At 66.1% G+C, this 21663-nt stretch overlaps 2 protein-coding genes across 21 annotated transcripts in view; one reads left to right on the top strand and one right to left on the bottom strand.

Moving 5' to 3' along the window:
* The window catches only part of ARHGEF11 (Rho guanine nucleotide exchange factor 11), an 88323-nt gene extending 80041 nt beyond the window's left edge, over nucleotides 1-8282 (top strand). For 4 of the 9 annotated variants that reach the window (XM_078440721.2, XM_078440726.2, XM_078440722.2 and 1 more), the window contains 12 exons: nucleotides 465-643; nucleotides 1057-1132; nucleotides 1321-1488; nucleotides 1942-2032; nucleotides 2525-2650; nucleotides 2971-3032; nucleotides 3791-4009; nucleotides 4204-4521; nucleotides 5433-5528; nucleotides 6301-6539; nucleotides 6622-6811; nucleotides 7245-8282. In XM_078440721.2, coding sequence (XP_078296847.1) covers nucleotides 465-643; nucleotides 1057-1132; nucleotides 1321-1488; nucleotides 1942-2032; nucleotides 2525-2650; nucleotides 2971-3032; nucleotides 3791-4009; nucleotides 4204-4521; nucleotides 5433-5528; nucleotides 6301-6539; nucleotides 6622-6811; nucleotides 7245-7303 — 1823 coding nt within the window. In that variant the 3' untranslated portion in view covers nucleotides 7304-8282. The remainder of the gene's footprint in view (nucleotides 1-464; nucleotides 644-1056; nucleotides 1133-1320; nucleotides 1489-1941; nucleotides 2033-2524; nucleotides 2651-2970; nucleotides 3033-3790; nucleotides 4010-4203; nucleotides 4522-5432; nucleotides 5529-6300; nucleotides 6540-6621; nucleotides 6812-7244) is intronic. The other 5 variants (XM_078440723.2, XM_078440724.2, XM_078440728.2 and 2 more) reach the window with 3 other exon arrangements.
* A 1022-nt stretch (nucleotides 8283-9304) lies between these two features.
* LRRC71 (leucine rich repeat containing 71) lies at nucleotides 9305-20485 on the bottom strand. Of its 12 annotated transcripts, XM_081791956.1 has the most exons (17): nucleotides 20132-20243; nucleotides 19699-19808; nucleotides 16679-16828; nucleotides 16278-16403; nucleotides 15801-15876; nucleotides 15560-15637; nucleotides 13548-13616; nucleotides 13182-13341; nucleotides 13012-13095; nucleotides 12840-12929; nucleotides 12157-12309; nucleotides 11927-12020; nucleotides 11461-11549; nucleotides 10370-10411; nucleotides 10186-10300; nucleotides 9691-9812; nucleotides 9305-9584 (listed from the first exon to the last, which is right to left on the bottom strand). In XM_081791956.1, the coding sequence occupies exons 3-17, from the start codon at nucleotides 16698-16700 to the stop codon at nucleotides 9477-9479; spliced, it is 1428 nt and encodes a 475-aa protein (XP_081648082.1). In that variant the 5' UTR covers nucleotides 16701-16828; nucleotides 19699-19808; nucleotides 20132-20243; the 3' UTR covers nucleotides 9305-9476. The 12 variants fall into 12 exon arrangements, with proteins under 12 accessions (XP_081648082.1, XP_078296858.2, XP_078296857.2 ...); XM_078440732.2 differs by lacking the exon at nucleotides 19699-19808 and having other exon boundaries at nucleotides 10186-10297; nucleotides 20132-20482; XM_078440731.2 differs by lacking the exon at nucleotides 19699-19808 and having other exon boundaries at nucleotides 20132-20481.
* Nucleotides 20486-21663: the final 1178 nt, after the last annotated feature.

Raw genomic sequence — 21663 nt, forward strand, 5'->3', positions numbered from 1 at the left:
CAGCGCACAGACGTACAGCTGCGTGTGCTGACTGTATAAGTTCATTGGCCGTGCTGAGAGGAGCTAGCCCCAGGGACACTCTCTGGGGTCCCGAGCATTCCCCGGCTGCCCTCGAATTTGGGGCGCTGGAGTCAGGGTATGGAGTGTGAGGACCCTCTCCCGACCTGGGCGGGCATCCTGGAGGCACCGTTGCCGTCAGCCAGGCCCTGCCCTCCCCCGCATCTGCGGAGCTGGTTGTGGTCCGGCTGGCAATTCCCAAGAGCTGTGTGTGTCTCCGGGACGGTGCCCTGATCCCGAGGACCCTCAGCGCCAGGGCCCCTTAGGTTTGAGGCCCTCGAGTGAGGCAAAGACAGCACACCTGTGCCCGTACCGTCGGCTTGCAGCCACCGGCGGCCAGGTGTGCTGGACTCTGACACGCTCCTCAGGCAGGCACCCCCCAGCACCGCCTCTGCCCCGATCGGTAGGTGGCACGTCTGAGCACGAGAAGCTGTGCCGGGCCCGGGACCAGTGCCGGGAGATTCTCAAGTACGTGAACGAGGCCGTGAAGCAGACGGAGAACCGGCACCGTCTGGAGGGTTACCAGAAACGCCTGGACACCACCTCCCTGGAGAGGGCCAGCAACCCTCTGGCGGCGGAGTTCAAGGTGGGAGGCGGGGACCGCCACACACACTGGGGGCACCCCTGGGAGCGGAACCGGCCGGGGCCCGGAGGGACGGGGTGCCGCAGCGGGGCCCCCACGAACACCCAGCAGACGGCCCTGCCGGCAGGGACGGGATGCTGGAGTTCTCCTGGCCGAGCGGGGGCTGGGAGCCGGGGTCCAGGTGAAGGTGGCCGGGGAGGAAACAAAAAGAGGTCGGGTTGGGGAGAGGCCGGGGCAGAGCCGCTGGCGAACCCCCCAGTGGGACGCACAGCCTCACGGTGGCTTCTGTCCTGCCCGTGGCCTCTATTGGAGCGTCAGAGCAGAGGCCGCCTCATGCTTGCCGCTGACCCCCAGCTCCTCAGCAGTGCACTGGGTCGGACGAAGGTACGAATGAACGAACGACGTTTCCTTAACAGAGCCTGGATCTGACGGCCAGAAAGATGATCCACGAGGGGCCCCTGACCTGGAGGACCAGCAAGGATAAGACCTTGGGTGGGTGCCCCAGCCCTGCCCCCTGGACCGCACGCCCGGGGTGCCCCAGCCCTGCCCTCCGGACTGCACGCCCGGGGCCCGGCAGGGCTCCTGCGGCCCCGCCTGGGGAGGGGGCACAGGACCCTGTCCCTGTGCTGGGGGGGGGCGGGGGGGGGGCGGGGGTACTCCTCACGGCGCTTGCCCCCCAGACCTGCACGTGCTGCTGCTGGACGACCTCCTGGTGCTGCTGCAGAAGCAGGACGAGAAGCTGCTGCTCAAGTGCCACAGCAAGACGGCCGCCGGCTCCTCGGACAGCAAGCAGACCTTCAGCCCCGTGCTCAAGCTCAACGCCGTGCTCATCCGCTCCGTGGCCACAGGTGCCGCGCGGGCCTGGCCTCGGGCCTCCCTGCTGGCCCCTGAGCGGGAGGACGTGGCCCGGGGCGGGGTGGGGGGACGGGGCCCGGCGGACAGAGGCGGTTCGGTGAGAAGCCCGGTGTGTGCGAGAAGGGGCCCTGGGCCCGCTCTCTCCACCCGTGGTTTGGGGCGATGCCCGCCCCCCCCCCCCCCCCCGCCTCCGGGAGTCGCGGGCGGCGGCGAGCGTGAGGGAGAGCAGAGGGAGCGGGGGCCGCCGCGAGGAGGGCCTGAGGGTCCAGGACTGCCTCTGGCCTTCCTGTGCGCGACCCCGCGTGGTTCCGGTGGCCAGCTGCGTGTTCTGCTCTGGTCCCTGTCCCGTGTCGAGGGCCGGGGCTTCCAGCACCTTGTGGCCCTGGCGGGGGCCGCCATCGTGGCTCTGTCACCTCCACGCGGCCCTTTCCCCTTCCTTCGCACAGACAAACGGGCCTTCTTCATCATCTGCACGTCCGAGCTGGGCCCCCCCCAGATCTATGAGCTGGTGGCTCTGACGTCGTCAGACAAGAACACGTAAGAATCGAGGGGCCAGGGCGGCGTGTGTGAGCGGTGGGCAGCGAGGCCGGGCCGAGGAGTGGAGGATGGGGCGTGGGCGCGGGACAGGGAGACGGGGCAGGCGCAGCGGGCTCGCGGGACCGCCGTCCTTGCCCCCGAGGGGTCTTCCACGTGGTCAGTGGTCCCTTCCTCCTCCCTGTGCTGGGGTTCTTCCTCCTTCCCACCAAGCGCCTCCGCCTCCGGGGTCATCACCCACCCCTCGTTCCCTCGCTGCCGCCACACGAGGCAGCTCGACTGAGTCAGCGTCTCAGCGTCAGGCTTGTCACCTGTGGGTCTTGCTGCCTGTCTGGGGGCCGTTTAAAGACAAGGAGCAGGCGGGGACCACTCGGCCCGGAGCACGGCACAGGGCCGCCGTGGGTGGCTGCGCGCGCCTGTGGGGAGGGCTGCCTGCGGGGGGCGTGCCCGGCCCTGTGTTTACCACCGGCCCTCTCTGCCCCTGCTGAGCCACAGGTGGATGGAGCTCTTGGAGGAGGCCGTGCGGAACGCCACCGGGCGCCCCGGAGCCGCCCCGGCACCCGCCCATCCCCCACCCCCCGGCGCCCAGGAGCCGGCCCACCAGAGCCTCACGCCCAGCAGGTGCTCACCCCCCAGGCCCCCAGTCGTCCCCACACCTCCGCCTCCAGTCCCTGTCTGCTGCCCCCCAACCTGGCCGTCAGGGAGACCACGCCTGCGCCGGGGTGGGGGGGTATAGAATCGGGACCAGGAGACGCCGGCCAGCGCCCACCCTGCTCTCCAGGTGGCCGACCCGTGGCAGGTGCTGAAGCCTGCCACCTCCCTTTGTCGGACCATCCTTCACTGCCCGTTGTGACGCGGGAGGCCAGGGCGGCGTCTGAGCTCACCCCTCCTGGCTGGCGTCAGCAGTGCGGCGGGTGACCTCTGGGGGTCTGTCCCCGCAGGGTGGGACTGGATGGCTCGGAAGTGTTCCACGGCGAACCAGGACCTGAGGAGCTGTCTGGAGGTGTGTCCCCGGAACCGTCCTTGTGGGAGCCCACCGGGCCATTGTTGGTGGGACAGGTCAGGGGGTGGTCGGGTGCGGGTGCGGGGTGATGGGAGAGGATGTCGGGGCCAGAAGCGTGAGGTTTGGATAAGAACAGAGAAAGGACTGAGAAGGGGGTCCAGAAGGGGAAGGAGAGCAGACCTGAGCCAGTGCGGACGAGCTCACTTGAACAGAGGCCCCCACCCCGGCTCTCCGGGTGACAGGCGTTCTACAGTGGGGGTGGGGGCCCCGCCTCCTCCAGCTGGGCGTTTCCATGGAGAAGGCCACACCCGTGGGATACCGTGGGTAAATCTCCCGGTGGACTCCTCACCTCCTTCGGGTCTCTGCAGACGTTGCCTCTGCGGCGACGCGCCTTCTGTGGCCTTGCGGCTGCAGGTAAACGGCGCTCCCGCCCGCCCCCTCCCCCTGGCCTACGTGCTGCCGTCGTCTTTCCCACAGTGCTGTCTCCTTCTAATTCGCCTGGAGAGCTCGCTGTACTGTGTTACCCCTCTGTGTCTGTCCCCTAGGGCTTAAGCTCCACACCGGCAGGGAGCTGGGTGTCATCCCCGACATCTGCCAGGGGTTCGGGACGGTGTCTGCTTGTAGTCATAGTAGGGGTCCACTAAACATTCGTGGAATGAGTCCACGTTCTCAGCCGCTTGAACCCAGAGCTGGGTGTGGATGGGGTCCGCCCACAGGTGCCTTCCTTCCCCATCCTTATGCTGTCCTCCCGCCCAAAGCAGGCCCTGGGCCACAGCAGAGGGTCAAGGGGAAGCACCCGGTCCCGCTAGAGGATCCCGAGCAGGAGGGCAGCATAGAGGAGGAGCTGGGTGCCTTGTCCCACCCTCCCGCAGCCCTGGATGCAGAGAACAGGGGCCGCAGGACCAGGGATCCCATCCTCCTGTCCCTCCCAGGACCTCTGGTTATGGAAGGGCTCGCTGATGCAGCCCTCCAAGATGGTGAGTGCCTTCCGGGCCCCACAGACCCCTCTACCCTCCACCTGCTGGAACGCTGTCTCCGGCCGTGCTGGAGGAGAAGGGACACAGAGCCCCTTGTGACCCCCTGTCCGCTCCGGGTTCTGCCCTGTGGGGGAGGGGAGCAGCGGCCCTGGGCGTGGCTGTGCAGGGGAAGCCAGCACCTTCTCTCCCTCCAGTGGAGAGCCTGCGGCGCCTGATCCTGTGGGGCCTGCTGCCCGGTCACCCCGCGGAAGCACAGGCGTCCGGAGAGCCCGAGGCCGACCGGACACCCACGCCTTCCCTCATGAGCAGCGCCTCTCAGCCCCGCGACCCCGGCTCCCCGGGGCCGGAGAGGGATCAGCCAGAGCAGGAGGACACGGCTCTCTGTTCCCTGGAGCATCTGCCCCCACGGGCCAGGAATTCCGGGATCTGGGAGTCTCCCGAGCTGGACAGGAATCCAGAGGAAGAGACTTCAAACACAGAGGCAGCAGGAAGCTACAAAGTTGTGAGAAAAGGTAAATCGATTGGGACGTCCACTGGGGAGACGGGCGCCCGGTTCACTGAGGTCGAGGCAAGCCTCCCAAACGGCGCTTTGTCTGGGAAAGCGCGTGCACAGAGGCTCCCGGATCCCGGGAGGAGACGCCGACACACGAAGGCTTCGGGGTCGGGCAGCCGAGGTTCAAAGCCTGTCACCTAACATCCATGTGGCCTTAGGCAAAATCGCGAACCCTCTCTGAACATCAGTGTGTAACGTGAGGGTGTCACCTGGTGCCCGGCACAAACCGGCTGCCCACAAAAGCCCCCGCTAGCATTCTTCACGGACGACCCAGGCCTGAGGAAAAGATGAGGCTCTCTTTGGGGGCCTCAGACCCGGGACAGGTGCTTACAGCCACCCCCTGCAGCTGGTGGTCAGTAGCTGTGGTGAGGGCGCTGGCAGCATGGGGGGGGGGGGGGGGGAGGGCACACGCCACAGGACGAAGCTGGGGGTGTGTGGCGAGCCATCGTGACAGTGGGAGAGCGCCCCAAGTTGCGGCCCCATGGGCGGTGTCGAGCAAGAAAGCCCAGACCGGCCAGGACAGGGGCTGGGGACGGGTTCGGGCAGAGCTGCGGGCCCGAGGGAGGAGGGAGGGGACGGGACGTGGTCTGAGGAGGGCAGCAGGAACGACGTTCACAGGGCTGCGGGGTCCTGTCCTCCCGGCGCTCCGCTCCGCCTCCCATCTGCCCGAGGCCCGCCCTCTCTCCTGGGTTTCCGGGGGCTGCCCTTCCTGCTCTGTGCTTCGGTGAAATGGTGGATGCTTTCTCCACGGCCCCCGGGCGTCTGCGTTCACGGTGTTCCCCCTTTTCTTCTCCTCTCCCGCTGTCTTCCGCCGCCTCCTCTTTCCTTCTCTCCTGGTGTCGGCTCTCCCTGGTGGTGGTGCTGGTCCAGCCGAGGTGGCGGGTGCCACAGCTGTCCCCATGCTACCCGAGAGTGGCCAGTCGGGGCCTGAGCCAGCCGAAGCAGAAGGCGGAGCCGAGGCTGCGGGTAATGAACTTCGTGGAGCCGGAGCCAGGCTGGGGCTGGAGCGTGGGGCCTGCGGGGCCACAGCCGGGCTCTGGGAGCGGACCCCCTGCTGCAGGGCACCCCTGCCACTGCGTCGTCCCTCCCCCATCAGGCCTGGGCCTCCGGGACTGGGCTCGGTGAGCCGGTGCCGAATATGGTGGGGAGCGCACGCAGCCTGGTGCCCGGAGCCCCGCGTCCTTGGCCTGACACCCTGAGCCACACTGCAGTGTCGCTGTGGAAAGAGGCTCACGTGGCCTCCCAGGCCCCTTGGTGTCTCCCCTCCTCCCCGCTCCAGCAGTGTCTGAGTCCCTCCTGGAGCTGAGGGGTCTCTAGGACTCTGCAGATGGGCGCAGGGGCTGTGTCAGAGTTCATCTAGAGCTCTCGATGGGGAGATGTGGCGGGGAGACGTGACGGAGCCTCCCTCCGCTCCTTTTCCCAAGTGCCTGCGGCCGGCCCTGCCTCCTCACCCCCCTTCAGGGACGGGGAGGCCTTCCCTAACCTCCGCTGCTGGGCACCCTCCCTCGGCGTGGGCCAAGCTTGGCCAAAGTGCCACCCAGAAGGCTTTCTGGAGGAGGGGGCCTTTACAGGGCTGGTGGGCAGCGTGAGGCCGCCTACGCCGCGCTCACCCACGGGACGGCAGCCCTGGCCCCTGGCCGCGCCAGTCCACGTGGGGAGCGAGCACCCAGGGTGACGGGGTTGGTCTCTGCGTCCTCTGGACCAGCATCCTGACCTCCCCGTCTCGCCTTGGGGACAGGGAACTGTTTTTACGTCAGCATGCCAGCGGGACCCCCAGACTCAAGCACCGACGCCTCGGGGGCACCCACGAGCCCCGCCCAGCCCGACAGCCTCCCTGACTGGCAGACGGAGCCTCGGCCCTGGTGCCAGGGCGGCCGCAGGCGCCCCAGCCGCTCCCTGCCCGGCCTGGCCCTCAGGGACGCGAGCAGCATCTTCCACACCATCGAGCAGCTCACCGTCAAGCTCCACAGGCTCAAGGTGAGGGCAGGTCCCCAGACCCGTCACCCCCAGGGCCCCGACGCAAGGGACCCGGGTCACACATCGCCCTGCTGTCTTTCAGGACATGGAGCGTGCCCACAGAGAGCTGCTCAGGTCCCTCGGGGGAGACTCGTCTGGTGGCACCACACCCGTGGGCAGTTTCCACGCAGAGGCGGCCAGATGGACAGACAGCTCCCTGTCCCCTCCGGCCAAGGAGCCCCTGGCCTCAGACTCCAGGGACAGGCACCAGCCGGGGCCGTGCTCTGAGGACGGTGAGTGTGGCGCTGCCCTCTGGGTACCCACGCAGGGGAGGGGGAGGAGGGCTCTGTGAAGGGGTCTCATCACCCCCGCCCGAGCACGAGTAATTCACACCCTCAGCTTCAGAAAGGGATCCTTCCAGGGAACCCTCACAGAAGCTCCCCTAAAAGTGGAAAACTTAGTATCGAACTCCGTTTCCTTGGATCAGAGAGAGGATGGGTCTCCCCCCTCGAACCAGATGGGGTGGGGGTGGGGCCAGCGCGTAGCCGCCCACGGGCTTGGGAGCAGCAGCGGCCACCCCCAGGCTCTGGGAGAAACTCCGCTTTCTTCGCAAAAGGCTCCAGAGGACGCGCTCTCTTGAGCTCGGGTGCCGTGCAGGTGAACCCTAACAGGGAGGGTCACCCCAGAGGCCGGCCGCTCACTGCCCTCGTCACCCCACCCCCACAGGCTCCGACGCACCCCTAGAAGAGTGCACGGCCCACGCAGCCTCGTGCCCAGGACTCTAACTGTCCAAACACCACATCCTCCGCGTCCCCACTCCCCCCGGGGACTGGCCCGAGGCAGGGGCACAGGGCAGCGGGACCCCAGACCTCCGCCCCACAGTAGAGGCGGTCTAGCCGAGACCCCACAGGAGACCCGCATGTCCCTTGGTCCGCTCAGGTCCGGGTCAAATTTCAGTGTGTTCCCGCCTCCCCAGCCCCGTCCACGGCCTGGCGCCCTGAGCATGCCGGCTGCACCCAAACGGCCCCCCAGACACGCAGGTGGCAGGAGGAGGCTCTGTGTACGTGCACTTTCTTCCTCCCCTCCCCTCTTCGCGGGACCCCAGGGCTGGGGTGGGGTGCCCGCACCCCTGCCCTCCTTGTCACTTTGGTTTCCTATAAATATGTATGTACCATACGTGCATCTTGCTTTGTAAATAACCGAGCGGTTTCTGTCGTCGGGGTGCCGGAGGCAGTCACAGAGGGCAGCTTGTGTCCTAACAGCCCGGCCCCGGGAGGGTCAGAGCTGAGCACGCCGGTCCCCCACGGGCAGGAGGGTGTCCCAGCCCCCTTGGCCTGAGAGCCCCGCCTCTGCGGCCCAGGCCAGAGCTGCTCCCTCCTGCGGTTCTCTTCAGGGGGATTCCGGACCCCACCTCTGTCCGCCCGTCCCCACCCTGTCCCTGTAGAAAACCAGTGTATCAGGTACGGCCCTGAAAACTGGGCCCCAGGAGGTGGGGTGGGGGTTTGAATGCCGGAGTCCCTGAACCTAACCCAGGACCCTCCCCAGGGGCCCCACAGCATTGGCCCCTGTTGCCGGGCCAACCCCCCACCCTAATAAAATATACACACTGTGCTAGGTGTATATATACATATATATATAAATATATATAATATATAAAATATAGAGATGCAAATGACTGTTTTCCTGTTAAAATAATGTATACTCTTTCTTTCTTTCATGGTTAAGATTTTTTTTTTAAGAAAAGTTAAATATTCTTCAACCGTGGTGGTGTGTGTGTGATTTCTGAAACTGCTCTGATGAAAGACAAGGTGGTGCTTCTCAGGATCGGGTGGAGGGAACAAAAGGCAGCCCCCGCCCCTGGCGTCGAGCCCCCAGGCGCAGCTCTGGCCAGGGTCTCCCCCAGCCTCTGTTGGGGGTACAGCCCTCAGGGCCAAAGAAGCCACGGAATGTACCGCACACACAGGCAGGGGGCCCAGAGCCGGGGGACCTCGGGCAGGCCGGGCTGGTCCTCACTGCCCTCAGCCCCCGCTCCCTCCCGCGGGCCCTGGCAGCCCTGGAGGCCGCATCCCCCAGACCTCCTGCCTTTCGGACTTCATGGGCGGACCAAGGGACGGCTTCTCTTGCCACTCGGTCTCCTGGTCTCCCTCCCAGACCCAGCACGCCCTCCGTGCCGGCCTCATGGGCTTATGGTGCAGCCGGCACTGCACTTCCTACGACACGGTGCCTGGGAGCCGTGAGGGAGGACTGGAGAGGCCAGCCAGGTCCCCTCCGAGCACCGGCAGCATCCCACGGGTTATCCGTTCCATAGGTGCTCTCACCTGAGGCAGCACTGAAGGTAGAGATATGGGGGGGGGGGAGGGGGGGGGCAGCTCTGAGGCTCCTCGGCACCCCCGCTTCCTGCCACGCGGGCGTCCCTGGTTTCACACCACCCACCTCCACAAGCCATAGCTTTGGGGTTTGGGTGGAGGGCTTGGCCTTTACTATGTAGATACGGAGACAGCGCCCTCTTCAACTCAGCCGCCAACTCCGCATCCTCTGTGGAGTCCTTGCCTCCTGTGGGCGACTGCCAGCTGCAGAAGGAGTGAGGGCCTGGAGCCCTCCCCTTCCCCTGGGCCTGTGCGAAGGGGTTACAATCCCTGGGGTCCTGCGGGCAGCACGGAGAGAGCAAGCCGGAGGCAGGCCCTGGCCCGCCCAGGCTGGAGGGGCCAAGCTCAGCCCGGGGAAGAACCGGAAAGCCCTTCAGCCACTTCTGGCCGCGAGACATGAACAGACTCCGAGTCCAAGCGTTCCAAGTAGTTCTGGAACGGTTTTCAGACAATCTCGAGGGGCAACATACAGCAGTGGAGTTTGCTAGCGATCGAGATCGCCCCCGGGGAGGCCAGCCCACCACGCAGGGACCAGAGATGCTGCGGCAGCCCTCCGGCTCCGGCTCCGGCTCCGGGAGGCAGGTGGGAGGGGCTAGGTGGTCTCCTCCTCCCTGGGCTTGGCCTTAGCGACGGGGGCCCGTGGCAGCATCAGCTCCTGGATCGTCGTGTACGCAGGACATTGTGGGGAGAAGCAGTTTTTCTGGAAGAGTGAAAGGAAGGGGACGGTGGACAGAAGGGATGCAAGTCAGTCCTCCGGCAGGACAAAGCTTCCCGGGACAAGGTGGGTTAGGGGCCAGGGGACTCACCGCCAGGGACAGCCGCAGCAGCCCCACTGAGCCCTTGGACGGACTCTTGGACTTGGAGAACTGGGCCTGGTACTGCACGGTGGCCAGGAAGCCCTCCAGCCCCACCTCTGTGATGCGGTTTCCTGGGAGAGGGAGTGACCCAGGTGGCCCCACTGCACCTGTGCCCCTCCCACCCAGCCCCTGCCCCTCACTTCTCCTCCTCCTGCTCCTCCCCCCACACCCACCCTTTCTCCCTCTTCCCCACCCCCCCCACCCCCCGGCCTTCCTGCCTCGTTCTCCCGCCTGCCCACCTGGTTTCCCGCCTGCACTCCAACTGCCAGGCCCGCGGCCCGACCTACTCTCGCCCCAGACCCTGTGCAGGAGGGCCTCCACCCTTATGACGGCCAACCGTGGGAGGACCGTGTTCTGCCCCGTGGGGTTGGGGGGGCACCCCCAGGGCAGCACGGGGCCCCGGTGGCCTCACGGCAGGAGGACAGGGGTGCTCGGCAGACATACGGAGGAGGTTAAGGTGCAAAAGGACCTTGTTCCCAGGCACGAAAACCTTCCCGTTGCGGTGCTCCACCGGCTCCAGGAGCGGGTTGACCGTCTCTGTGGCTTCAGCAACCAGCTGCTAAAACATAATCCCAATTGCAGCAGAGTAGAGGGAGCGAGCCCCCAGGCCACCAGTCAGTCAACATACATGCTTTGGAGACCAGCTATAGGCCAGGCTCTGTCCTAGGTGCTGGGGATACAAAGACACAATAAGCCCACGCCCTCCAGAAGCAACACTGTGGGGGGGGGGGGGGGGGGGCGGGGAGCCAGAAGGGGAAGGGGAAGGGATGGGCAAGCCCCGTGGAGAGAAGCTGGGGTGTGCGGAGCACAGAGGAGGCCCCCCGGCCCCCTCTCCGGGAGCAGGTGGCCCCTGTGCTGAAGCTTGCGGGGCGTGTGACGGTTACCAGGCAAAGAGGGGGCGGAAGGTGTTCCAGGCAGAGAAAATGGCCAGAGCGGAGGCCTGAGGCGTTGGGGCTTTCCCAACAACCAGCCAGCGCGAGGAGGGCCCAGCGCTGGAGACCGAGGACGACCCATGGACCCGGGGCAGAAAGGCAGCCCCCTGGGGCGCCCGGCTGACTCCGTGGGGAGGAGCCTGCGTGCGACTCTTGATCTCAGGGTCCTGAGCTTGAGCCGCACGCACGTTGGGCACAGAGACTACTTAATAAAACAAAACAATGTTTGAAGGCAGCCCAGCCCCTCTCTACCTGACCTTCCTCCTTGGTAGGATCTTGTGTCGGTGCCAGAGAAAACTCCCAAAAGAGGGGAGGCCCCTCCCTGCCTAGGGCAGGAGGTCTGATGATAGAGACAGACCCTTGGACAGCTGGAGGGCTGGGGCTGCCGCGCGCTGTGGAGTCAGCCCAGAAGGTTCCGAAGTAACGTGGGAGCCTCCCCAAGTTGAAAGAGAAAAGGGAGGCTCGGGCGGCAAAAGAAAAAGGGGCTCAAGGAGCCGAGCACAGGGTGGGGCGGCGCCACGAGAGCCCTGCCTTCCCGGGGAGCTGACAGGGGCACAGGGCCAGCGGGACAGTGTGGCCATGGCCGTCCGGCTGGGAGGGAGCGGCCTCCTCCAGCCGGACAGAGAAGGAGCACTGAGCTCTTCCCCACCCGGCAAGGAGCCCGGTTGGGATGGGACGGCAGTGGGGGGGGGGGGGGGGGACCAGAGACCTTTGGGGCGGGGCCGGGCAAGCACTCCAGGGGGCCAGGCTGCCACCACACCCCCCACGCCCACCACCTCTCCCCTACCTCCGACTCCAGCAGGAAGCTCCGCTTCTCTTTGCTCCCGGTCTTGGGCCCTTTCCCCTTGCTTGTTTTCTGCTCAGGGATGGTGACCTCTGCAGGGGGCAGGGGGTGGGGGAGCCAGAATGCACAGGGCCCACTCCGGAGACCGCCCAGGGGCCCCGGAGAGAATGGGCCCCGGGCGGGGGGCGGGGGCGGGGGGAAATCTCCTCACACCAAGGGTTGGGAACAGCCCAACAGCTGGAGGAACCACCCTGGCCAGGACGACGGTCCTGGTCTCAGAGCAGTGCCTTGGGGGCCCCCTCTCTTGGTAAACAACGTGGGGAGTGCAGCGGGCCAGGACGGGGCCACATGGGGCCGGAAGGACATCACCAGAAAATGCACGTGGAGGCGGAGGACAGGCCTCCCGTCCAGCCCCCGCCGGCCCTCCCCCTGCACGGAAGAGGTGCCTCAAAGGGGCACCAGCACTTACTCCCCTTGCCGGACTTCGCGGGGTCTTCCTTCTTGGGGGTCCCTTGCGTGGGCGACTGCCCTGACCCTGACTTCTCCTCCTTCCTCACCGATTCCTGGGCAGCCAGTAAGGACGCAGATGGAACCCGCCTCGCTGGGCAGGACGGAGCCCGGCTGGGAAGGGGCCCACGCGGGACCGCCCACGCCTTCCTCCCTCCAGCCCGGTTCCCCCAGCGCCCGCAGCACACCCACCCCCCCTGACTTCTCCTTCTTCTTGCTCAGGCCTTTCGGGGTCTTGGTTGTCTGCATCTTGTCTGTCTTTTCCGTCAGGGCAGCACTGTTGACCTGTAGCAGCAGGTTCTTCTCACGGTCCGTTTTGGAGTCCCCAGGTCGGGAGGAGGAAGGCTGCGCTCACAGAAGGGAGGGGAGGGGAGGGGAAGGGAGGGGAGGGGAGGGGAGGGGATGGGAGAAGCAGCCAGCACCCCTTCCTCGAGGAGGGGTGAAGGGAAGCCCGGTGCCCGGCTGGCGGCGGGACTGACCGCACCCCCGCGCCATCTCCCCGCCTAAAAGCCAAAACTGCGTTTGGGAGTCCTGGGGGTGCGGGGGAGGGGGGTGGCGGTGGGAGAGGCTGGGGGCTCAGACTCTCGCGTCGGGAGGGAAAACAGTAGACTTTCACCGAACTAAGGCAGGTGCACCGCGCGCCCTGTCCCGTGCGACCCCGCGACAGAGCTGCGGAGCAGCCGGGCCGCAGGCGAGCACGCGGGCCGCGGTTAGGGAACGCGCCCCAGGTCCCGCGCTGTGGCCGGCTGCTCGGGGCGGGATCTAGTCCTTTCTCTCGCCCCGCAGGAGAGGCTCCGCGGGGAGCGCAGACCCGCTAGGCCTGGGGGGGGGGGGGGGGAGCGCTTCGGGCGGGGCCGCGGGCGCCGGGGGCTCACCGATCGCGAGCGCTCCTGCGTCCCTTTCTCCAGCAGGAGGCGGCGGCGCTCCACCACCTCCGTGTGCGTCAGCTCGAAGGGACGCAGGACCTGGGGCGAGCAGCCCGCGGTCAGACGCCGGCCGGCGGCGGAGGGGGGGGAACCCCAGCCTCTGCCCCGCCGCCGCACCCACCTCGGCCAGCTTCAGGGCGCCCTGGTCCTGGATGCGGTTGTGCGCCAGCGACAGCCAGAGCAGGGCGCGGTTCAGCCGGAGGCCCTGGGGCGGGGGCGCGTGTGAGCCTGTGGCCCGGCCGTCCCGCCTCCGCCTCCAGTCCCCGCTCCCTGTCGCCGCCGGTCACGTACGTCCGCGATGTAGCCGGCACCCGCGTCCCCGATGTGGTTGAAGGCCAGGTTGAGCGAGACCAGGGTCCGGTTGCAGCTGCGCAGCGTGGACAGAGCCTGGCCCAGCAGCTGCGCGCCGTGGTCGTCGATGTTGTTGTTCCGCAGAGACAAGTGCGCGATCCTGCGCGCGGAGGGAGAGCAGGCTGGCCGGGGAGCCCAGCGGCGAACTCGGCGCGTAAGGAGGGCGCAACGGTCCGAGGGCGGAGGGGCAGGAGCGGAGGGTGCCTGGGGGTTTGTTAGGGGGCAGGACAGGGTGGACCAGGGCTGACCCGGTCCGGGGGACGGGCCCTAAGAAAGGGGGGGGGGGGGGAGGTAAAGCAGTCTCACGGGCTGTCCGCGGCCATGAGCTTGTGATAGGACTGTTCCGGCAGCGGGTTGCCCTCCAGAGACACCTTCCTGAGGACGGGGGAGATCTGAGGACCTGGCGGCACCACTGGGGCCAGAGGAGGGAGGGGGTCCGACAGGACGTGTGGGTCTCTGGGGAGCAGCTCGGAAACAGCCCAAGAGTGGCCCTCCCTCCCGGGTAGGAAATTACACGGACAGTTCTTTAGACTAAAAACCCACAAGTGCTGGGGGGCCCGGGGGGGGGGGGGTTCGGTCAAGCGACAGACTCTTGATCTCGGCTCAGGTCTTGATCTCTCAGTTGGGGAGCCGGAGCCCCGCATCAGGCCCTGCGTTGATGGGGTGGGGCCTGCTTGGGGCTCCGTCTCTCCTCTCTGCCCCTCCCCCACTTGTGCACAGGCACACGCTCTCAAAAGAAGTATTAAGATGGTTTTTTTAAACATGAAAATCCGTAAGTAGCCATGTGAATGGGGTCACTCGTCAGCGCTAGTGACCGGTGGTGAGGTGGCCTGTGAAAGGATTTCGGGATCCCACCTTCCTGGTACCCATGCCTGGTGTAGTCCCCCCCACCAGTGTGGCTGGACCCAGTGACCCCCTTCCTACTGAATGGAATATGGCACAAGTAATGAGGTGTCCTTCTAGGTCACAAAAGGACCGTGACCCCTGCGTCGGGAGCTCTCCGGCCCTCTCTGGGATCCCCTGCGGGGCAGGAGGGGCATCCAGACGGCCAGACTGGCCCGGAGAGCCCTCCCTCCTACTGCAGCCCCATGGAGGCGGCCACTAGGTCAGCTGGGAGGCAGGTGCTCCAGCTCCAGCCGCCAGCTTCCTGTGGGCCCACCGGGCCACCCCCACCACCGCGAGGGACCACATACCCCCCACCCCCACGACCATCCCCCCCCCCCACACACACACACACACCCTGGGCAGGGGGCACCCAGCTCGTCCACACCCGCACCCACGTCTATCTCACAGGAACCGGAAACCAATAAACTGGTGTGGCTGTAAGCCCCCACGTGCCACGTAGTGTGTACCTGATTCGCGACCCCCACAAGCCTGGCTTCTCCCGCAGCAGCAGCAGCAGGCGCTGGGAGAACACAGGCCCTTTTCCAAGTCACGACGAACACTGAACTAAGGCTAGAAGTTTCTCTACTTAAAAGTGCTCTCCCACGGTTTATTATCACGGGAGATTCATTACCTTTCGGGTTGGCTCCTCCTTCACCTAAAGGTCATCACGTTCATTTTCAATTATTCGCCCGCGGCGATCTGACTTACTTTGGTATCTTAAGAGGAATCCCTAGGTTTGTCTCCGGTTCCCATGATGGAAACAAATTAGGTTTCCTCCGCTGAGGGAGACCCAACCCCGCCCTGCAGGAACGTCCCACCGGCCACCAGGGGAAGACCCCAGAACGCGGAGGGTGTGTTCTGTGAAGCAGAATAAACCAAGGGTGCCGGGGAAGCCTCGAGAAGGAGTGCGAGGCCCCACACCTGTAGCGACACTGCCTCCCACCTGGCCCCTGCCCCCTCCATTCCTCCTCCACAGCTCGGCACCACCTCCTCCAGGCAGCCCTCCTGTCTCCCCGCCCAGCAGCCATGAAATGGGGTGGCCCTCTTTCTCTGCCCCCACTCCCTGCCCCACCAACCGCCACAGTGCCCACGCGGCCCTGCAGCGTCTGCCCTAACCTCTCCCTCCCCCACCGATGCCGGAGGAGAAGAGCCAGCCCTTAGTCCCGCGTTCAACCCCAGGCAGGAAACCCCCAGGGAGAGCATGGGTGGTCGTGGTGGCGAGGAGAGGGGTCGGGGCCCAAAGGCCTGTCTCTTTAGGCACTGGCGTGGCATAAAAGGGACCCCCTCCTTGTCACACTGGAGCTTCTAAACCTCCCTCCCGCCCCAGGGACGCCACCGCCAGTCTCCTCCCCAAACTGCTCCCGGGCCCCCCCCCCCGCCCCCCGCGCCAGGTCCGTCCTGGGGCCCTCCCCACTTGCCCTCCCGCCTCTGACCTGAGCGTGGGCGCGCAGAGAGGCAGGAGGGCGATGAAGGTGCTCAGGGTCTTATCCGTCAGCCCCACCTTCCACAAGCTGGACTTGGGAGGTGCGGAAGCCAGCTGGAGCCTCACCCCCTTCCCCGCGTCCCCTCCAGCCACACGGTCTCCCGGGCGCCCCTTCCACCGTCCCGGGCCTCCCGCGCCCCTGCCCGCGGCTCTTTATCCCCCGCCCCGGCCCACCCACCCCGTGCCCTCACTTTATGGCCTGCAGCTGGCTGAGGGGGGGCAGACATTTGGAGAAGATGCCCAAGATCCGCTCCTCGACCCTCCAACCTGTGGCAGCAAGAGGAGGGAGGGGCCTCAGGCCCGGGCCAGGGGGGGTCCGCGGTGTGGGGGGGACTGCGGGGCGGGGGGGGGGGGGGGAGGGTGCACCGCCGGGAGGTGGGAGGCGGACTGAGGGCGGAGGGGCACCGCGGGGCCGGGGATCGTCGGGACTCAGGTCCAGGGGGCGGGACAGCGCGGGGTGGGGGGCGGACCCGAGGCGGAGGGGCACCGCGGGGTGGGGGAGCGTCGGGACTCAGGACGAGGGGAGGTCCGCGGGGTGGGGGGCCACCACGGGGCGGGGGGGGGGGGGGCGGACCCGGGGCGGAAGGGCACCGCGGGGCGGGACTCAGGCCTGGGGAAGGTCCGCGGGGCGGGGCACCGAGGGGGGGCGGGCCCGGGGCGGGGCTCACCGCGGATGTAGATTTCCTTCACCCCCTTGTCCTCGGGCTCCAGCTCCACCTGGATCGTGGGCCGAAAAAACACGTATTTGCTCTCCAGGCTGTTGAGGCTGCAAGACGCCGACAGGCGCTGATCGTCTGCAAGGCAGGGGTGCAAGGAGCGGGGTGAAGAGGGAGGAAACAGAAGCGCCGGCCCAGGGCGGCCAGAGGGCAGTAGCCCCCAGGTGTGGCCGGGCCAGGGTCGCCGAGGGTTTGGGGAGGAAGGCGGGAGACTCGCCCGCCTCCACACCCGCCACTTGGAAGCCTCCCCTCGGCGCGCCGCACCCCTGCCCTGCGCCCCCCAGCCTTTGACCCGCCCAGCGAAGGGGGGCCACCCGGCAGGCCCCCTAGGGGCTCCCCTGGCACTCACTCACCCTGGGCGGGCTTTTCCGACATCGAGGCGGAGGGGACGAAGGCCGGGTGCGGGCGAGGCCGGGTGACGACCTTGGGGAAGTCCGTGTAGCCCGAGCGCGTGCAGAGCTCGGCGAAATCCGTCTCGAGGACCCCGGTGCACTGGTATTCCTCTGCGGGGCGGCGGGAGGTGAGGACGGCCGGACCCGCCGCCGTGGCCGGGGGGGGGGGGGGGCAGCAGAGAGCAGCGGGCGCCCGCGGGGACCCACGGGGACCGCTCCGGCGACGCGTCCCCAGGCTGAGCCGCCCGGGGCTTCGGGCCCCGCGGCGGCTGGGCGCCCCCCTCCCGGAACGGCATCCTTACAGCCAGTGTTTAACCTAAGATGCGTGGTAAAGACCGACGCTGGGGACACTTGAGGGCAAACCGCGGGAAACCCAGACCCGGGAGAAAGGGGGCTGCCGGGCGCCTCCCCTCTGCGCTGGGGGCTCCACCCACCCACCCACGGGTCAAGGCCGCTTGCGCTGCGCTCCTCGCCCCGGGGCAGGGGGGCGCTCCACCTCCCACAGTGTCCCCAGCCCGGCCTCCTCCCGTGCCCCTTGTTTGCTGGGACGGCCCAGGGTCACCCGGGGAAAGAAGCCCAGGCCCGACCGACGTGAGCCCGGGAAGGAAGCCAGGAGCACCTGTCACCCCGCCCCCACCCCACACGGACACCGAGCTGCCGCAGAGCCTCGGGCTTTTATTTACGCAGCAACGTGTTTATAGCACTTGTTCGTTCTGAGTGCTTTAGAAATATCACTTCACTCAAGACTCCCATTCATTCAGACCGACGCTCCCCACATCCCATCCTGAGGGCTATGCAACCTGGAGTCCTCAGGGACCCCAGCTCTTTCCCGCTTCCCCATGGGCATCCCAGGAAGAAGTGGTTCCTGAAGATGGGAAGGGCTGTCCCTGGCGCAGGGGAGTCTGGAGGCCGAAGGGTTGGCCCGGTGCCAGCCTGCTCTTCCAAGTGCTGGCAGCCTGGAGCCGGAGCCCCCGAGGCACCACCACCGGCCTGTGCTGAGCCGGAGGACAACCGGTGCAGCCGACCACCCGGGAGCCTGCCCGGAGGCCCAGATGGTCTGGAAGCAGGTGCTCAGAACAAGTGGGGACGAGACAGGTTCTCGTGGCAAAGGAGTGAGACCGGGGGTGGGGAACAGGGGCACAAGACACATCAGCTCCAGGGACAAGGCGATTGAGAGGAGGCTCAGGGCCCCAGGGAACCCCCTTGCACAGCCGCCTCCTGCACACCACCTGCCTTCCGGGCTGTTCCCCCTGCTGGGGGAGCCCCTCACCCCTTCCTCCCTTTGCTCCCACCACCCTTCTCTGTAACAGAGATTCTCAAACCTGAACAAGCCAGGAGAGCCAGTCAAAACAGTTTCCTGGGCTACTCCCCAGAGACCCTGATTCCGAGGGCCAGGCGGAGTCTGAATTTGCATTTCTAACAAACTGACAACAAACCGGTGATGCCTAAGCTACTGGTCCAAGGCCGGCGGCTGAGAGCCTCTGCTCTGGAGCCGGACTGCCCAGCAGAACTTCGTGGGCACATGGAAATGCTCTCTGCACTTCAGGCAGCCTTTACCTGGTGGCCAGTGAAGCTCTAAAGGGGGCTGGTCCCTGCTCCGTCCCTCCCACACTCCCTCCTCACGCTCTCGGCTGACCTTGCCTTGCACTTCTTGAGAAACAGAAGCCACCAGATGGGGTTTCCACTAAATCTCTAAACCTTCCTGCGGCCGCCGTCACTCTCTACCCGGCTGGAGCCCTGAGCCCCGCATCTGCCCCACCACTGCCCTCAATGCCACTCCGTGTTGCCCTGGGCGGTCGCCATCCCCACTCTCTCCCACCTGTCAGCTTTCTGCCAGCTGCTCCCCCCCCACAATACCTCCAAGTGCTCCACTCTTCTCTGCACACGCTCCCCGCTGCCCCAGGGGAACCTCTTTCCTCCCCAGGCCTTAAATACACCGGACATCAGCAGCTCCCAAAGTGCCAGCTCCAGCCTTCCCTCTCTTGGGTGCTCCGGACCCAGGTGTCCGGCTGCCCAGCTGACGTCACCCCTGGGGGACTTCTCCGACGTGCCCTTGCTTCAGGCTTTCCTGTCTGCGTGGATGGCACCTCAACCCACCTACTGCCGAGCCCAGAAACCTGGGAATCATTTCTCCCTTCACTTCCCACCCGAGCCGAGACTCCACTGGTTCTTACGGCTTCTACTTGGGAACTATTTTTCCAAGAAGTCTAACTCATTCTCCCTCACTGCTGTACCCCAACTACCACTGTCCCCCGTGTGGACTGGCGAAATGCCTGGATTCACCTCCCTGCCTCCACACTCTTCCCTTCCTCTCCACTGTTTATGCAGAGCGGTGCGGCGGGGGGGGGGGGGGGGGGGGCGATGCAGCTGGTTTCCTCCCTGTAAAACATTCTGCATTGTCTTGTCTCTCCTTCTGGAAAATGCTCTTTCTCCAGCTCTCACAGCTCCCCACCCCCCAGCCACCCTGACGAGGAGGTAGCCCCTGACCAAGTTCTGACTATCAGAGCCTCTTCCCAAGTGGTTTTCCCGTGAGTCCAGGGACAGCAAGCCCCAGCCCCATCCCTCTCAAAGTGGATGGATTTGAATCAAGGAGCCTTCCAACAGGGGTGCCGGCTGGCTCAGTTGGTAGAGGGTACATCTCTTGATCTTGGGGTCATGAGTTTGAGCCCCACGTTGGGTGTGGAGCCTACTTTAAAAAAAAAAAAAAAAAGACTTCCAGTAAATTCCCCTTTGTGGATCATTTATGTGGGCTGGGGTTCTGTCCCTTGCCACACACAGAGCCACACGCTGACTCCTCTGGTTTTCTTTCCCCAGAGAGTGTGAATGGACCCTGTGCATCTCCGCATCCAGAGAGTAATTGTTGAATGAATGAGTAAATAAAAATCAACTCAAAGTCACCTCCTGGTAGGTTCCCCTCCCCGCACCTGGTGTCCCCCCCCCCCCCCCGCCCCGGGGCCTTCTTCTCATACATCTTATCACACCTTATCCTGTTTGTCAGCGTCCCAAACCACAGGGTGGGTTCTTTAGGATCGAGTTCGATTCAGAGCTGTGCCAAGTTGACTTTCAAGAGCGGGGCTGCGAGAACCGTGATCTGTACGCCAAGATGGAGCAGAGAGCTGGGCACAGGGGTGCACAACGTACGCTCGTGGGATCAACAAAGGAATTTGCAGTTTACAAAACACCTTCCCACCGCCAGCTCCCTTGTTCCTCACACGTCCCATGTCCGCACTACACAGATGGGTGCCCGGGGCCACACGCCTAATAAGGGTCACCACGCAGGAGCTGGTTACACGCACCAGCTGAACACAGCGAGCCTCAGCACCGGAGCTCCCACGGCGGCCCCCGGCTCGCCCGCCGCGCGCTCCAGGCCGGCGCTGCGCCCCGCACAGCGACCATGCCCACCCGCGCGCCTACCGGGGTTCTTGGGCTCCTCCTCGCCCACCGGCGGCAGCACGAGGACCTGCTTCTCCTTGGCCCCGCGATCCCCCTTCTTGGTCACCGTGCCGGACGACTTCTGGGTCCCGGGACGCGGGGCCCTGGGGGAGGCCCCGGGCGTACTCGCCTCGCCGGACATGCCGGCGCCGTCCGCAGCGGCCTGGGGACGGCCACGCGGCGCGGAGGCGAGACGGGACTCTGTGGGGCTCGCCCTGGGGGAGGACTGAACCTGGGGTCTCTATTCCGCTGCCACCGCCCCGCCGCGCCCGCAGCGGCGTGGTCTCCGCGTCCCTCTCCAAGACAACGCGCGCGGCGGGAGGGCGCAACAGTTACAGCCGCGGGCGGGGGAGCCCGGGGGCGGAGCCAAGGAGAGAGCGAGGGGGTGGGGCGGGGCCCGAGCCGGCGAGAGGACCACTCACAGCCGCGGGCTGGGGAGCTCGGGGGCGGGGCCGGTGGGAGGAGCAGTTACAACTGCGGGCGGGAGAACTCGGGGGCGGAGCCAAAGACTGAGCGCGGGAGGGGGGGTGGGAAGAGGCGGGGCCGGGACGGAGGTGGGCGGGGCACCCAAAGTCACTCGGGAAGTTGCGTCCCGGAGAGCCGGGATGCGACAGTCAGCGGAATCTAGGGAGGGAGGGTCGGGTGGGGGCAGACCCACTTTCTGGGGTGCGCCCTCCTATCCTGTAAGGAGAGGGCTCCTGATGGAAAAGGCGTGGCGCTGGGTTTCTATTCCCGACCCCCCGTGTGGTTAGCCTCTGGGAAGTGTGGGCAGCTAGTGGGTCCGCTAATGAGGTCACGAGGCGGATCTCGCTTCTCAGAAGTCTTGGATTCAAGGTCCTCAGGTCGTCTAGCCCCCGCGGTTCCACAGCCCTTGTGAGCCTCCCCTCTCCCTGCTGCTTTCCCGCCTCCAGCCTCCGCAGCCCACCCAGCTCTGCTCCCCCCCTGCCACTGCCAGCACCTCCCCGCCTGGGAGCCTTGGCGCCGACCTCCTGTGCCGCCCTGTGCACGTGCCACTCTTCCGGGAAGCGGCCCACATGTGCCGCCCCTCAGCTCAGTTCGCAGGCTGCCTACTTAATGGCACTTACCACTGGTGCTTTCAGCTCACTTAGCCGCTCGCCCTTTGGGGAACATTTATTGAGTGCCTACTGTATGCCAAGGGGAACTGATGTTGAGCATATTACGTGATCCCTGCCTCCAGGGAGCCTACAGTGGCGGGGGGAGGGGGGAGGCAGAGATTAATCAAATGATCCCACAAACACCACATTACAGGGAGGACTGGTACCCTGAGGACCTTCTGCAGGTATCCGGTGGATGAACACAGCTGGAATCAGTGCTACACAACAGAGGGGAGCAAGAGAGGCGCTTCCCTGAGGACCGGATGTGAGGGACAAGTAGCAGCTAACAGGTGAGCGGAAGACAAGAGCACCGGATGTGCAAAGTCCCCGGGGTAGGAAGAAGTGTGGCTGGTAGGTGGATCTAGAGCCCAGGGTGACTAGAACGGAGTGACAGTGAAT

This window comes from Panthera onca, chromosome F1 (assembly GCF_046562875.1).
Source record: "Panthera onca isolate mPanOnc1 chromosome F1, mPanOnc1 haplotype 2, whole genome shotgun sequence".
Taxonomy (NCBI): domain Eukaryota; kingdom Metazoa; phylum Chordata; class Mammalia; order Carnivora; family Felidae; genus Panthera; species Panthera onca.

What these genes read in the sequence shown, in the direction of transcription:
- LRRC71 (XM_078440731.2), bottom strand. Translation starts at nt 20,291, where the DNA reads ATGTCCGGCGAGGCGAGTACGCCCGGGGCCTCCCCCAGGGCCCCGCGT. An exon ending in GTCGGAAAAGCCCGCCCAGG is followed by an intron (nt 16,404 to 16,678) that starts GTGAGTGAGTGC and finishes CCTGCCTTGCAG; the next exon opens with ACGATCAGCGCCTGTCGGCG. An exon ending in ATAGCTGGTCTCCAAAGCAT is followed by an intron (nt 10,301 to 10,369) that starts GTATGTTGACTG and finishes ATTATGTTTTAG; the next exon opens with CAGCTGGTTGCTGAAGCCAC.